The sequence below is a fragment of the Berghia stephanieae genome, chromosome 5 (assembly GCF_034508935.2).
Source record: "Berghia stephanieae isolate SIO BIC M18660-M18661 chromosome 5, UCSD_Bste_1.3, whole genome shotgun sequence".
Classification (NCBI taxonomy): domain Eukaryota; kingdom Metazoa; phylum Mollusca; class Gastropoda; order Nudibranchia; family Aeolidiidae; genus Berghia; species Berghia stephanieae.
Window position 1 is genome coordinate 84489302 of NC_088364.1, and position 17500 is coordinate 84506801.

General features: G+C 34.4%; 1 protein-coding gene across 2 annotated transcripts in view; it reads right to left on the reverse strand.

Moving 5' to 3' along the window:
* The window catches only part of LOC144973764 (uncharacterized), a 127264-nt gene that overhangs the window by 81878 nt on the left and 27886 nt on the right, over positions 1-17500 (reverse strand). For both annotated transcript variants that reach the window (XM_078916646.1, XM_078916644.1), the window contains exons 4-17: positions 17188-17262; positions 16016-16090; positions 14019-14084; positions 12448-12501; positions 10528-10599; positions 9530-9589; positions 9103-9159; positions 7691-7759; positions 6753-6830; positions 5742-5801; positions 4418-4477; positions 3958-4018; positions 2896-2999; positions 160-331 (exon numbers count right to left, since the gene is read on the reverse strand). In XM_078916646.1, coding sequence (XP_078772772.1) covers positions 160-331; positions 2896-2999; positions 3958-4018; positions 4418-4477; positions 5742-5801; positions 6753-6830; positions 7691-7759; positions 9103-9159; positions 9530-9589; positions 10528-10599; positions 12448-12501; positions 14019-14084; positions 16016-16090; positions 17188-17262 — 1063 coding nt within the window. The remainder of the gene's footprint in view (positions 1-159; positions 332-2895; positions 3000-3957; positions 4019-4417; positions 4478-5741; positions 5802-6752; positions 6831-7690; positions 7760-9102; positions 9160-9529; positions 9590-10527; positions 10600-12447; positions 12502-14018; positions 14085-16015; positions 16091-17187; positions 17263-17500) is intronic.

Below are 17500 nucleotides of genomic sequence, written 5' to 3' on the forward strand. Positions count from 1 at the left end.
CAAGGACTCGACAAAAAAAAAGGACAAAACAAGTAATCTCGTTCCAAGAAAGCAAATTGGAAAACAGATATAGGGCTATAGAAGACACAGTCAATGACTTCCCTGCCCATTATAGGAGGTCAAGAACCCACCCAGTAAGAAGACTGAACAAAGTCTTACCTTCATTCCGTGGGCAAAGATTGAGTACTGGACAGATATGTTCGGGGTCCAACTGCCTGGCGACGATGCCAATAATAGTATGAGCATATTCCTCGATGAATGCTTGACATTCTTGTTTGATAGGCTCAGCTGTGTTAGTGCAGAAAACTTTAAGGATGGATAGAACCTGCTCCTGTAATGGCATAGAATAATGAAAGAAAAAAATATAGCATGCTTTTTTTTTTGAAACATTATTTATGTTTAGTAAACAAGAAAAGAATAGGTATGGCGAAGAATGCATTCAACCAGCTGCATACAATTATGAAAAACAGGAATATTAGCATGAAAACCAAAATCAAAGTCCTGGATTGCTATGTACTGTCTGTGCTGCTATATGGTTGTAAGAGCTGGACCATGAACAAGACCATGGTTAAAAGACTGGAGGCAGCGGATATGTGGTTTTACAGAAGAATGATGAGGGTGTCATGGGTGGAAAGGAAAAGAAATGAAGAAATTTTAGAAATGGCAAACAGAAAAAGATCACTGATAACAAAAATCATCAAATGCCAAATGGAATTTTTAGGACACATTATCCGCCACCCTGGTTTGGAAGTACTCGCCTTGACTGGAAAGATGAATGGAAAAAGAATAAGAGGAAGACAAAGAATAACTTATTTGAAAGGGATAAGAACTTGGACAGATGAAGCTGAGAAAGGTGGCACTGCTTTAATAGAATTGGCAAGAGATAGATCACCTTTTTGGAAGATGACCTCCGACGTCTGCTTCAGATATGGAACTACATGAGATGAGGAACAAATTGACTGGGAGTGTGTGGCATTCCACTACAATTAAGGTGAGTTGGTTCCATCCATAATTTACAAGATAGTTTTTCAAATTGAGCTTTTATATAGTGCAATATCCACTTAACGTGCTCAAAACGCTTTACAAGGGGTCCCTGAACCAACAACAACATTCAACATGTAGGACATAACATGTCGCCTGTTAGACGATATTACCATTTATTTTTTTTGGACAGAGGCAACACTGTTAACGACCAGGTGCTCATTTTACACCTGAGTACTGTGAGAGAATGTGAGTAAAGAGACTTTTCCAAGGACTCAATTATGCGCACAAGATAGTAGACGAAAATGTCTTGTGCATCCAAAATAGGGAGTTGTTTTATAAATTCTACCACAATACAAAGTATAGTGACAAGACTTGAGTGACTTCCACAGGCAATGGCATCAGAAATTGCACTTTAGGCCGTACTGAAAACTTCAATGTTTAGTAAATTATTTTTTCAAGTTACTGATGTAAAACCCACAGACCTCAATAAAGATTACGGCTAGATATAATCTTTTATTCCATTGTTTTACCGTCCATCACGTTAGTGGCAGATCATAATGATGTGATACAGGTCTTGTCTTTGCAAAGCTTTTTAAATTGGACAATCATTCCATAAATTGTGAGGCTATGGGGTCTAGTGGTATGACACTCACTTTTGGATCAGAAGGTCCTGGGTTCGAGCCTCACTCGGCACATAGTTGAGTCCTTGGAGAAGGCTCTTTACTCACATTCTCTCACCATACTCAGGTATAATATGAATACCTGGCCGTTTACAGCGTCATCTCTGTCCCAAAAAATTGTGATATCACCTAACAGGTGTCATGTCTCGTCCTACATGTCATTGTTATGTGTTGCTGTTGGCATATCTTGAATATTGATTTGATTCCATGCATTTTGAATTGGGTTTTTTTAACTTTGTTTCTGTGTAATCCATTGAACGACACCATTAAATTATGTTGGACACCATTCCAAATTGGAATTCATTCGTGTCAGGACCATCGTCTACTATATAGATGTGGCTGGCCAGGACTCATTTATCTTAGAGGTAAAACGGGAGACCTTCCATAAGCTACTACATCCTGTTCTAGTAGGGGGTTTGGGAGGGGGAAAACTTTTTTTTTATTTTTTAAAGTCCCCCCCTCCCAAACCCCCGACTAGAACAAGAATACTTGGGATGTAGTAGCTTATGGAAGGTCTCCCGGTAAAACACTTTCTCTTAAATAAGCCAGTGTAGTGCTACTAGTGTGGAAAGTTGCCCAGTCTTGCTGAAATACAAATACACTAGAATCAGATTTCGTTATTAGGAGACTCTCTGATGACATCAAATCTAAAAAAAATGACTCAAATTTGAAAACTTTTGATATTGTGATTTTCCAAGGACTTTGGTAAAGCGTATTTCATTAATCAATATCAATAAGGGATTTTAAAATTAAATTGGGCAAGTATCAATTTAAAGTCTCTTTCTTGTCACTGGAAGAAAATAATATAAATAAAATATATATAAAACTTTAATAGTACCTATCTGTGTGGCTATGTGGCCTAGTGGTATGACACTCGCTTTCAGATCGGAAGGTCATGGGTTCGAGCCTCGCTTGGCGCATAATTGAGTCCTTGGAGAAGGCTCTTTACTCACAATCTCTCACTGTACTCAGGTGTAAAATGAGTACCTGGCCATTAACAGCGTTGTCTCTTTCCGAAAATAAATTGTAATATCGCCTAACAGACATCATGTCCCGTCATTCATGTTAAATGTTGCTGTTGACCAGGGACACCTTGTAAAGCGCTTTGAGCATGTTTAGTGGATATTGCACTATATAAAAGCTCATTTTAAAATTATTTTTTATCTGTAAATTACACTGAAGTTACCCCAAAAAAATGTTTCCTCCCCTTGTTGTTTATAAAGTAACTCACCTCTCTCTTGTTGTCCTGCATGGCCTTTACGATTTCTTCCATGATAAGTTCACACAAAGTACATTTCATTGAAGATTTCTGTTCGACCGATGTAGTAGGTACAGCTGTGGAAATATTACAAAATGTATTTTAGTGAAGATTTCTGTTCAACCGATGTAGGCACAGCTGTGGGAAATATTACAAAATATATTTTAGTGAAAATTTCTTTTCGACCGATGAAGGCACAGCTAAGGAAATATTACACATGGTACAATTTTGTGAAGGTGTCTGTAAAAAGCCTTTTCCAAAGACTCAACTTTGCACTGCCAGAGCAGAACTCAAACCAGAGACTGGTTACATGTCTGAAAGCGTGTCTCATATCACAAGACCCCATAGCTGCATTGAATTTGGTATAGTCAAATTGATTAGAGATAACATTCAACTTCCCTGAATTTCAAACAACAAAATAAATGCGCATTCATTAACACAGGGGAACTTGAGGCAAATTTTAGGGGCAATAAATAAGTCCATTGTTGCCAAAGACAAGACAGAATTTAGTCAATCTTGAGCATTAAAAAAGACCAGAAACATTTTATGTAGCCAAGGATTGTGCTTCTACCAAAATCGAAAAGTTGCTATTTTCAATCCAACAATATTTGTGTCAGTGCATGACATAATCCATCGGAATGTGATAATTTTGGATTTGCATTTCTGAAAGAATATGCTCACCAGAGCATTTTAATCTTTATTTGAAGTAAATTGGGTGATTTTTAATGAAGTTATGGTCAGATGTATGGGAAAGGTATCCACAAACTTTTCTCAAATTCATACTTTTTCAACTTGACTAGCTGTAAAAAATATTTAGAAGTGAAATTAAGCTTTGAAATTTCCCAAAGATGTATTTTTTAAAAAAGGGTTGATTTAATCATTTATGACAAGAAATCATTTTGGATAAAAATTGACCTTCTAACCAAACTTGGCAATATCTCAATTAAACCTTTTCACCATCCAACTGTTTATGTCATTCACTGTAACATTTTATAACCATATACAATAGATGAGAACAAATGATGTTTAACTTACCTATCAACTTGTTTTCAGGATCGCTGCAGAGACTGAGTTTCTCACAGACAACGACTGGCTCCTTTAAAATTAGAAATGTTTTTGAATGATTATAGGGTGAGTTTTAAAAAAAATAAAAGTTAACAATTTTCTCATTACATTAAATGAGCGCTGTATAATGTGTATTATTATTATCATTGTCATTATATTATTATTATTATTATTATTATTATTATTATTATTATTATTATTATTATTATTATTATTATTATTATTATTATCATTATTATTATTTATTATTATTATTATTATTATTATTATTATTATTATTATTATTATTATTATTATTATTATTATTATTATCATAAATCAAATATATCAGAACATTTATCCTTCTAAAGAAAATAGTGTTATAAATACAATGGGCTACAGCTCTGAAAAATTCATCCAGTTACTTTTTTTTTTTTTAAAGATCCATTACCATTTCTGATGCGATCAAATCTGCCACATAAGTCAGGCCTTCATCGGCCAAGGTGTCACACTGGAGTGGAAAAAAACAATTGGAAGAGAAGTTAATATTGCAGTTACAAAAATGAGGGCATGAGCCTACATAAACAAGAAAAGCCTAGCCAACTTCCTCCCCCGCCCTTTCCTTTTCGACCATCAAGGACGTCTGGCGCCAGTTTGTCTAGACTGACAACATAAAAATGGGAGTGTCACCAAAATTCATGCAACCGAGCTCAGGCGTAGCTATTGTAAACTGACACTGACCAAAAAATGACGTCAAAAGACAAGTCTTTGGCCACAAAAGAAAACAAATCGTGAGTTGTATTCAATAGTTCAACCAATGAAATCACTTGTTTTCTTGAGCTCTACTAACGACAACTCACTAGACGCTACACAAACCTAAAAAATGACGCCAAACTGCCAGTCCTAGAGGGTTCTTGTGTCAGGCTATAATGTAACGATGGCCACCGCTCAGGTGTAATATTGCAGTTACGAAAATGAGGGCATGAGTCTACATAAGCAAGAAAATAAACATTTTAAAAAAAACACATGTCAACAAGATATGGTTGGGCAATAGCAATAATAACAGCCCCGAATTGCTGCTTCTTTTAAAACCAGACCTGCCAGCCCTTCACATTCCAAAAGTGGAATCAGAACGCCTGAAAATAGGAATTTGAGACAAAAAAAAATAGGAATCTCACAGTTTAACCCCCCCCCCCCCCCCCCCCCCCCCCCCCCCCCCCCCCTTCCCCTCTTTTTTTATTCCTACCATTATCATCATTTTTGAAAAATCTGAATTTTAGAGACAATGGCGGGATATTACAGAAAGGAAGAGTGAAAATAGGAAGGATTCAGCCAAAACCGTTAGGGTTGGCAGGTATGCATCAACTGCAGTAGTCTGGAAAAACTTGTATTTGAAAATTTAGCGAGAATTTAAATGACTCTCATCTTGGCAAAAACTTTCAAACCTGGGACTTTGCAGAGGCTCATTGAAATCAATCAATATTTAAAGACCAGATTTTCTGGCCAAATCTTTACATATGAGATTTTTCAGGTTACAGCAGTTAATTGGTTAAAGGCTATTTGATCATTTTAAAATGTCATTTTATAAATTCTAATTGAATACATGAAGACGTATTGGTGAGTTATAAAATTTTGTTAGCATAGAATAGGTATCCTGTCAGAATATATCTCAAATTTTGATCAAATTCAATAGAAGGATAAGTTATAAATAAACCCCTGTCACGAAATTACTGATGAGTATTCAGTATGGTTCCTAATCTCAACCAAAAACTCACCAAATCTTTGAACTCTCCCAAGCGTGGGCATACAGATTTTATCAGATTTCTCACAGCACTCTGAAAAAAAGAGAAAATTGGGCAATATAACTTTTCAAGAATATATTCATATTTTCATAATTTAAACAAACTCACATTAAACTAATGCATCATAGTATAAGTCGATTTCTTTCAAAGCAATAAAATTATAGGAAGGATAATCAATCAATCAATCAATCAATCAATCAATCAATCACCTACAACGGTTTTTCAATCTTATTGAATTTTTCAACCAAATGATTGTTCAAAGAGTGAAATTACCAGCTTGAAGAGAAGAAGAAAAGTTAAACAGCCATTTATAGCTATTACTATTATTATCCTGCAATAAACATGAACATAAGCTATAACGCTATGCAATATCGAATTGACCTCAGCTGATGCTGGGCGCTTCTCATTGTATTATTCCTGATGTTTATATATATTGTAATGTAAAGCAATGATCAACATTGTGAATCTATTCCATATTAGCATTAACTGAAAATATCGCACGATTTTTTAAAAAAATTAACTATTCCGAGTCATGCAGATCTCTCCTTTTTTCAAAACTGCTTATATAAAGTAACACTTCCACTTAAGTCATCTGCAATAACACTTTATTGGATGAAGCCTTGGAAGAAAGGATCTGGTGGGAGAATTGTATCATCTTTGTTAATTTTCTTTCTCTTTTACTGATGCCCCATCATAGATTTCTGGTGAACATTCTGGTTTGACTTTTTCTATAAAATGATCTCCACTAGTTTAACCCTCTCCTTACCACCTATAGCAAAATCGTCACATTTGTTACAACACAACATATATTTTTTTGTGTTCAGATTTAATTTGTAAATCCCAATGATATTTGTTTAATTAATAACATAAAGTTGTTTTGTAGAGGGATTGTTTGAGTTTAAAAAATCTATTTTTCTGCTGGGTAAGCCTGCCATTTTGGGAAAATACTGAAAATTGTCGGTAAAGAGAGAGTTAAGCCTTTACCTGAATTTCTGAGCTTCGAGACATTGCCCGGATTTCACTGACAACTTCTTTGCACACAGAACACTCTGAGAAGGATTGCTGAAATCAAACATAGACAATAGCATCTTTATAACAGAATTCATAACTAACAAATAAGAGATGAAATCAGACATAGGCAATAAAATCTTTATAACAGAATTCATAACTAACAAATAAGAGATGAAATGAGACATAGGCAATAAAATCTTTATAACAGAATTCATAACTAACAAATAAGAGATGAAATGAGACATAGGCAATGGCATCTTTATAACAGAATTCATAACTAACAAATAAGAGATGAAATCAGACATAGGCAATAAAATCTTTATAACAGAATTCATAACTAACAAATAAGAGATGAAATGAGACATAGGCAATGGCATCTTTATAACAGAATTCATAACTAACAAATAAGAGATGAAATCAGACATAGGCAATGGCATCTTTATTACAGAATTCATAACTAACAAATAAGAGATGAAATCAGACATAGACAATGGCATCTTTATAACAGAATTCATAACTAACAAATAGGAGATGTGATGATCACTCTCATAAAAAGATACAATGTCCAATCTCAGACACAAATTGTATCTTTTTATGAGAGTGATCATCACATCTCTTATTTGTTAGTTATGAATTCTGTAAAAAGATGCTAACTTTGACCTATCGAAGTTAAACCAAGTCAGGCCTCTTATAAAACTGTTTGGATAAAACAAATACAATTTTCTTTCATGAGCTAATCAAAATATTCCTCTAAATTTGTTGTTAGAAAAAGGATGGAAGATAATAAATATTAACGAATAACGAGTATGTATCTTAAAATGCAAACCAGTTGATTTTTTAATCATTTGATTAAAACACGTCAACCATAATACAAGATAAGCTTCGTACAAATTCTTCTGCAACTTCCATACCTTGACTCCTTTAGAAACAGATGACTCCGTCAAACATGCAGATGTCATAGGACACATCTTGGAAGGGTCCTGTTAGATAAAGATATAACATATATCAATATAATAATAACAACAGTTTATCTTATATTGGTATATAACACCAGTTCTCCAGGAATTGCACTGACTTCCTGTGAAGTATAGGATAGAATTGAAAATATTGTGCTATGTTTTTAGATGTCTGGATGGATTGGCACCTGAATATTTGCAGGAACTGATTAAAAAATATGAACCCACTCGAAATTTAAGATCATCTCAGTCCCAACTTCTAAAAGTTACCAGCTCAAAATCCACTTTCGGTGAAAAAGCCTTTTCATTCATAGCTCCACGCCTATGGAACGCACTTAGTCCTCGGACAAAGTCCTGTGAAAATTTATCATCCTTCAGGATATGTCTGAAGACTGAGTTGTTCCGCGAGGCTTATTTTTTCATAAAATAGATGTTGCTTTGATTTTGCTTTTTGTATGCATGCTTATTATGTATCATGTAGTGTCGTGATTTTTAATTTTGTTGTTTTTAAACATTTTGTATTTTTATTTTTATTATGTAAAGCGCCGCAGAGCACGATTAACCTGGATGTTTAGGCGCTATATAAATTCATTATTTACTATTTACTATATTTTAATCCTTTATATGCTCTAGAGCAACAAAGTCAAAGGAGCGTGGGTTTATCTCGGTCTATTTCGTGTTGAATGAGTCTGGTCCATATCTGACATAGCAATCTCATTTCCTGTATTATACTTAAGGTTCGCCACAGGCAACAAAAGAAATCTGTAACTTTTTTCTTTAAATCTGACACACAAACCAAAAAAAAATATCTGCATCAAAAAAAATACACGAGTTCTAACATTTTTAATAACGCCAGATTCAAATGTGGAGGAATTGATACATGATCATACAACTTCATCCTGTTTCTTTTTCTGAGTGGGAAACCAGTATTTGTCATTTCCTCCAATTTTACATTATAAATCCGAAAGGTGGAAAAAATTTTAATTGTGACTAAATTTTTCCCATGTAAAATTCAAATCTGTTTACCCATCTAATATGTATTGGTAAGTCTGCACAAAAGAAACTTAAAAAAAAAAAATAAATAAATAAATTAAAAAAGGGTCGTATTTCCCATGTGTGATCTGTAGGCTGTATAATACGATAACTATTAAAACTGGTACCGACTGCTGTATTGCTATAATAGCTTATCTTTCTCTTTTATTCACCAAAAAAGAAAAAAAGAAAAAAAAAAGAAAAATTTACCTGACCGCAATTAAGTGTTAATCTAACTTTTAACACCATAATTGCACACATAAACACAAACACTCACACTCTCACACATACATAAACACACACACAAACATACACAAATACAAAAATAGACTTACAGCACTTGTGATTCCTTGGATAAAGTTCCCATAGTTGTCCCGAGCCATGGCCTCACACTATACAAAATAAAACAATTAGAGGAAATATATTTATTTCATTCATTCCACTTAACTCTCTTATTTCTAGCATTTTTGGAATTACAAAATTCAGAACATTTTATTTGACATTCTATCCACATTTAAAACAGGAGACATTGTGAAACTCTTTCCATAGGAGAAGGAGACAAAAATGTGATCTAAGAAATCTATCTGAGATATTATTAATAATAATAATAATAATAATAATAATAATAATAATAATAATAATAATAATAATAATAATAATAATAATAATAATAATAATAAGAAGAAGAAGAAGAAGAAGAAGAAGAAGAAGAAGAAGAAGAAGAAGAAATAAAGAAATAAAATAAAGGAATCTGCAACTTACCACAACGTGAGCCATTCCAGTCTTTGCACAGAGAGTCTTGAACAGCTTCGTGTAGCGGTCCTGAAATATTGACAACTTTTTGTAAGCACAATTGCAAGTTATGAAAATTGCTCAATTTGTAGAAAAAGTCATTTATTTGTATCAAACCTAAAACTAATTAATTTTCATTCAATAATTCTGTAAAATGGCAGAGTGGGTGAGACATTGCATTTACACCCGAAGGTCACTAATTCGAGTCCTAGTGGTGGTATCTCTCTCTTTTTTTTTTTTCATGTGCAGGGAATTTAGCTAACTTTGCAGCACTGCGACTGACATGGGACATTAATTATCTCAGTATTTTTGTAGAGACAGACCTTTAAAACAACTTTCTCCTTAGGATGAATATATGAAATATTTTTTGAAAACTATATTTGTATATCATACATGATGTGTTGATGTAGAGCGCCAGTGAGCAATTCTAAATTGGAACTAGGCGCTATATAAGTTCATTATATTATTATTATTTTCTTCTTTTTCTTCTTATTCATATTACAGTGGTTAAAATCTTATGTGAGTGACGGATTATTTTGATAAAAGCGGGTTTAAGTAAACAAAATAAAAACGTATGTGTCAAATACAGGACTTTATTATAGTAAGTTTTAGGGTTTGTTTTGTTTTTGCCCAACTCATTAACAGAAAAGAAAAGGAGTGACAGCAATCACAACACTACTGTAACAAGGGAGTCAAAAGAAAAGATTGTACAGGGTGAGCTAAAGGAGAGCTAGAAAAAATAATAATTCAGAAATTTTGACTATGCCACAATGGAACACACAGCAAATGTCTCAACGTTGTGTTTTACTCTAACTTCAGTAAGGCTATGGGTAATAATAATCCTCATTTATAATTTTTTCTCTCTCTCTCTTTCTCTTAATCTTGATGCAATATTTCATCACAAACTGACAGTCCCGTTATTTTACACTAAAAACAAATAAAAAGTCGAATACAAATGAAATACTCACAAGAGTGAGGACTGTTCTAGCAGAGGACTGCAAGGTTTTCATGATAACTCCACATTCTGTTTCGCATGTTTCCTGGTGTCAAAGCAAAAATAAGCCAAGTTTTTAGGTGAAACATGATTAGAAAATAAATGTGTAAACAAAATTTTGTTATTTTTATTTAGAAACATCAACATCTAATCATCAAACGTATTCAATCTATTTTATTTTTAAAAGCCTCAGCTGAACCTTAATTCTCTCAGCGCCAGGACGTACATACAGCCTAAATAGTTTTCCATCCATTTACTCCAGACCCTTGCTTCAGTTCTTCCTCGCTGCCAGGAGTATATCATACCAGCATTTCTTTCCTGCTCCACCACGTTGAGACATGCTCTTTTAAGGCGTCCCTTTCTCCTCTTTCCTCATGGTGTCCATCCCATCGCTGTAGCACAACCAAACCCATTTTCCTTTCTCAATACTTGACCATTGTACTGACCTTCTTCGTTCCTGTCAATTCCATCACTTCATCTGTTGTTATATTCTGTTGCCATCTTATTCTTCATATTCCTCTAAGACATTTTTTTTTCTTTCTTTTTTAACCTCAGGAATGAGAGACATCTAATGTTTGTCGTCACTTTGCCAATTTAGGTTTATCTCCATCGAATATATATGACAATAAATATGGGCATAGGGATACTGACCTTAAAAAAAAAAAAAGAAACCTTATCCTCTGAGACATTTGTTTTGGAAAGTGTCTACTCTACTTTCATCTTCTTTGTTCATTTTCCGTGTTTCACAGACATACAGCTAGTAAAACTGCCATGATTAGGGATTTGAAGAGTGTTGTTATCTTTGTGTTTCTGCCGATTTCCTTTGCATTCCAAACGTAACCAAGCCTTTGGAAAGCTCCCCATGCCAGCCCTATCCTTCTTTCCAAATTACCAGTCACTCCCCCATCTTTACTCATTTCAACTCTAAGATAATTGAAGTTTTCAACAGCCCCAACCTCTCCTTTTGTTGCTTTCAATGCCTCTGTCCTGTTTGAGTTGATGAACTCGTATTCCTTAATTATTTTTCTATTTTAAATAAATGCTATTCAGTTTTGGTTTTTTTGTTTGTTTTTTTAAAACAAAATCTTGATTCATCTACACAATACAATATTCATAAACAATGGTATAGAGTTTATGACCAATTCATCCAACAAAAGCAGCTCCACTCTCCCTATACACACCACATAATAGATTTGTATTTCTCTGATAAAATACTAAATTGGCACCACTCAGAACAAGATGAGGCCGGAAGTAGAAATAATCAATTCTTTAACTGGAAAAACAAAACCATCTCTAACAACTTTTTTAAAAAATATATATGTTATGAAAAGGGGCAGCATGACACAGTGGTATGATCTTTGCTTTTTACTCAAAAGGTGTGAGTTCAAATCCCCACTCTGCAGTGTAGCCTCGAGCAGGTCCCCTTACCCTAACTCCTGTAGCTGACACTTAGTTATTCCATTCTATCCTTGGAATGACCTTGTCAAAATATTTCTCCTTCGGTATGAACAAAGGGCATTTTATTTATTTAAAAATTTATCTCTCTCCTTACAAGTTATTTTCAGAATTTTACCCGAAACTTCATACTCACCCAACACAAAAATAGATTTTTTCAAACAGAATAGCAACGAGTATATTCTATATTTTGTTCAGAACAATGAGCTCTGCTCTGCAACACAGTGTTGAGTTTTTAAAACTATTAACTATAACAAAATGAAATCAGATTAAGAAAACTGTTGGTTGCATCGTGGGGGGGGGGGGGGGGGGGGATTGGATGGTAGAAAAGATAGTGAGGTAAGAGGGAGGGAAACTGTTCCAATGTCCTAAAGGGAATTCCATCTACGGCATGTTGTAATTATGGATTATAATTGTCATTATCGTCAATGCAACTCACCTTGAGCTCTTGGCGTCTGCACCCTCCGACAGCTACAGCCACAGACATAGTGGGCTGGAATCATGAAAAGGACAAGAAAGTTTTAGTGTAAACGACTCCCGTGTCTTTTTTCAAATAGTTTCTTTGTATCAATTCATATTCTAAATAATATATGGGAGTGGAAAAGTTTGTCAATGTTCATTATATACTTTATGTAATTTAAACTGAATTGAGCTTTTATATAGCACAATATCCACAAAACGTGCTCGGGGTGTTTTACAAAGAGTCCCTAGCCAACAGCAACATTTAACATGTAGAATGGGTCATGACACCTTTTAGGCAATATTACAATTTTCTGTTAGCGGATAGGTACTAATTTTACACCTGAGTACTGTGAGAGAATGTGAGTAAAGAGCCTTTTCCAAGGACTCAACTATGCGCCGAGCGAGGCTCGAACCCAGGACCTTCTGATCCAAAGGCGAGTGTCATACCACTAGACCACATAGCCGCATGTGACCGCTTGTCTCAAAACAGTATTATGTCAGAATGGGGTGAATTGGACCCCAAAAAGTGACTTTAAAATTTAAATGATTGAAAATACTAATTTTTGAGTTTTTGACATGGAAGAAATTGTTTTAATTCTCCACCATAATGTATAGAAACCAACCCATATTATGTTTTTGCCTATAAATTAAATTTCCAGCACAGAGCTCATCCCGACATAACACCGATTTGAGACAGTGGGTCTCATATGTGATAGATTGACCTCAAAATATTCTTATGTCAGGATTTGCTGATGCTTAAAAGTACGTAATTTAAACCAAATTTCAAGAATTTGAGTTGAAATAAATGTCTCCACTGATCATTTTGACGCTAACTCAACTTTCCTCATCTACTTCATTTTAACATAACCTCCGATTAACGCTGTATGTCAAATATGACTGGTACGTATACAATACGCTAGTGAAGGACAAAAATAACTTCGTGATAAAAATTTTCTGTCTCAATTCCTTGGAAAGTCAACGATATGGATCAAAATTATCATTCCTTTAATTCCCAGTCCACAGGTTTGACTGATGTCATGTGATTGTCAGTCCACTTTGTCTGTGTTTTAATCATGATAAACCTTATGATGTGATGTTTTGGGGGGGGGGGGGGGGGTTTGTTTTGTTTTGTTTTGGTTATTAATTTTTCAGTATTTTTTTTGTTTGTTTGTTTTGTTTTCCTTCTCTTTTCTTTCTTTTTTCATCTCATTTTAAAATTATATTTAGTTTTGTTTCATTTTTTATTTTCATATTTACTTTTTTGGGGCGATATCATGAACATTTTCTGACATCATTAACTCTGTTACAATAGATAACATGAATCATATGTCAATGTTCTAGATCTAATTCATCTTAATATTCAATCATTCAAAAATGAACAGATTTTGTCTCTTAATATTCTTGCACCAACAAAAAAAATAAAATAAAATTAAAATCAGTTTGATAGTTTGATAATCCAGACATATTCAGCAACATACTTTCCAGGAAGCAACAGTAGATCTGGACAGTGAGTCTCACGGAGTCAACAATGTAATAAATTCTACTTACCAGTTTGGACATGACCAGTTTAATGAGCTTGGGTAGGATGTCCTTGTCAGTGACAATATCCTTGCACTGTGGAGAAAAAATGTGGCGATGAGTCCTGGGATCAGTCCTTTTGTCAAATCCATATCGATGCCAAAAAAAAAATTTTAATGAAAAAATTAAAAGATCGTACATTTTTGAGAAGATCGTTTTTTTCCCTCCTTTTTATTCTTTCTTTTCTTATTTCATCTCTCAAAATACTCACTCATTACTGATATTGTAATTGTCATCAGGAACATCTTATTCCATATTGTGACTCAACAATGCCTGCAATATGTCGGTCAAAGGCTTCTATTAGCCTGACTACATTATCTATGAAACATTTTTTAAATGCCGTCCATAAATAAATATTTGAATTGAATTGAATTGAATATCATTTAAAAGACAAATGCCAGTTTATACATCCATGTCTGTTGCCAGATCCACACTTCGTCAGAAATAAGATTATCGGTAATAAGCCTCCTAGCTGCTCCCATGTATTAAAAATTCAGTCTTCTCAATAACTAAACTTAAGATTTGTCCGTGGAGCATTCATATCTCAAGTCAAGAAACGTTGAGTGATGGCAGTGACAAGATGAACATAATAGAAAAACCCCTGCTTCAGTAATGCTTTTAACACATAATATTATCACACTTGATTCAGGTGTAAATGAGTAACTGGCTAAAGACAGTGAAGGATATTGCAAAATCTTAAATAGAAGAAAAAAAGACACCTAACATGCAAATTAAAATTTAAAAAATAAAAAAAAATAAAATAAAATTCCCTTTATTCATCCCCAAGGGGAAATTTGTCTCTAGGGTCTATTCCAAGGGAAGACTGGAATAACCCAGGCGTCAGCCGCAGTGCAGCGCCGCAAAGTGAGCTAGGGTGAGGTGACTTGCTCAAGGCCACACAACGCAGCGGCGGGTGATCGAACTCGGTACCTTTCGGGTAGGAAGCAAAGACCGTACCACTGAGTCACGCTGCCCCATGTTATTTTATTTTATTTTATTTTATTTATTTAGAAGAAAAAAAGACACCTAACATGCAAATTATACGGTATGAAATGGAAATTTCATGGCATGCGGCTTTCTGGGGAATAATGGAGCACTGAGCATGGTGATTACAATAAAATCCTTAAATCTTATCTTCTCTTCCTTCTTTCAGCTTATCCCCATTCTGCAGGGTTGCCATAATGAATGCCACATCTCCATGCATCTCAGCTCATTGCATCATTTTCTTCCAGACTCAGTTCTTTCATATCACCCTTTACTCTATCCAAACAACTAGTCTTCGGGCATCCCTTTTCACCCTTTTCCGCTAAATGTATATCCAATACTTTCTTTCCCTCTCTCAACTCTTAACATATCCAAACTATCTCAATCTATCTTCTCTCATGTTTATCAATACATTCTTCATTTCAGTCAACCTTCGAAACCGTTCCTTTCCGACTCTTTTCTTGTCCAGACAAGTGACCATCTTAACATCCTGACTTCTGCCACCTCAACTTCTTTATCTTGTTTCCTTGTCATAGCTGCTGTCTTTACAATCGTAAATATTCTTTTAAAATATGTTTTTCTGAATTCATTCAAACAATAAACTCAAAATCATTTGATACAGGTTCTAATCCAGTCACTGAGAATATAACTTTCGTTTTTACACCCAGTTCACTTGAACTTGATTTTCTACAGCAATAGATTAATATTGAGTGAATGCATTATCTACCAAATTCAGTCCCTTGATTGGTGGATAAAAAATATCTATAAAGACCGGTCCACACTAGACTGGTATCTCAGCTTGTTGTTTTAATGAACTGTGTCATGTGAGTTTGGTTCACTCATAGAATTTGAAACCACCAAGCCCTAAATAAATCGTGTTTATATGTGCTGTCCTAATAGGGTTCACGGTGTTGAATACAACTAAGGGACATAACTTGTGTTCAACGAATTCACTAATGTGTTTTTTAAAATGTTCAACTCACCAGAAGTCTTGTGTTTGTCTCCTTTTCAGCACTACAAACTCTGGCAAGAATCATGGCAAGGTCATGCTGAGACACCTGTGGAAGAAAACAAAAAAAAAACAAACAACTGATGATCTGTTTGAAAATTAAATAAAAATAAATAAAATTCCCTTTATTCATCCCCATGGGGAAATTGTTCTTTTAGGGTCTATTCCAAGCCGGGTGATCGAACTTGGTACCTTTCAGGTACGAAGCAAAGACCGTACCACTGAGCCACACTATCCCATAATCTGTCATGGCAGTTTTCTGAATCGCTTATGGCCGCAAAAATGTCTGGCAAGAACTAACAGCTTTTGTATTTGAGTGAAATAAATCTATTTTTGTAGAGAATGGTTGTGAAGTTTTGAGGACAATCGGGAAAATGACAGATAAGAAGAGAGTTAAAGGTGCTTGAAATGCTTTTAGGCCATGTGAACACTGGGACAATATATTCAGGAAATTTATACTTGTATGGGTGTAAAATAAATAATCACAGCACTGAGAGAATGAACTTGAACATTTGAGACTCTCAATTCAAGGGATCTTTGGGATTTTTTTCTGACACCCCAAATCTCTTTTTTTAAGTGTTAAGAGGATTAATTTCCAAGGATCTCTATCTTAGGAAACATGAAGGGAAACAAAAAAACAAACACAAATCTATAATTGATATAAATAAATGCTGCCATGGTCTAAAACCACGCTGTTACTGTTAGAGGTAATTCTACAAGTATTAAAACGAAATGCAATGAACTAAAAATCTGAAAATGTAAGGACAATAAAGTGACAGTGAAAGAAAAAAAAGTGCTTTGGATTTTTAAGACCTGTGGACCAAAATTTTATCTCTATTTTTGTAACGTCAAACACAGTAACAATTGCTTGATACTCTTAGGATGGGAAACTGGTCTGTAACAAAAATATATCCACCAGATCTATCAGACTCAAATACTAAACTCAAGGGCAGAGGGAGGCTGTCGGATTTTTGTAGGATGATTTGACTGGCATTGCATTCAAACATTTAAAAATTTATTTATTAATTGGGGGTGGTCTTTGACAGATTTTGTATATTGCATTAAAACATGATACCACAAATAACAAAGTTGAAATGCAGTCGTCTTACATTCGGACATGACAAAAACACAAAAGACTTTACTGACCTTTTTGATGGCTGCACTGATCAAATGATTTCGAGCAGACTTGATGATATCTTGAGTTGCAAGGCATTTGTTGTCCTGGAATATAAAACGTGATAACAAAATAACCCTTCCAACTTTATAATAGTAACAATAATAATAAGAACGATTATGATGATGATGATTATGATGCGATAATGGTATAATGATGATGATGATGCGATAATGGTATATGATGATGATGATGATGATGATGATGATGATGATGATGATGATGATGCAATAATGGTATGATGATGATGATCATGACAATGATGATGTGATAATGGTATAATGA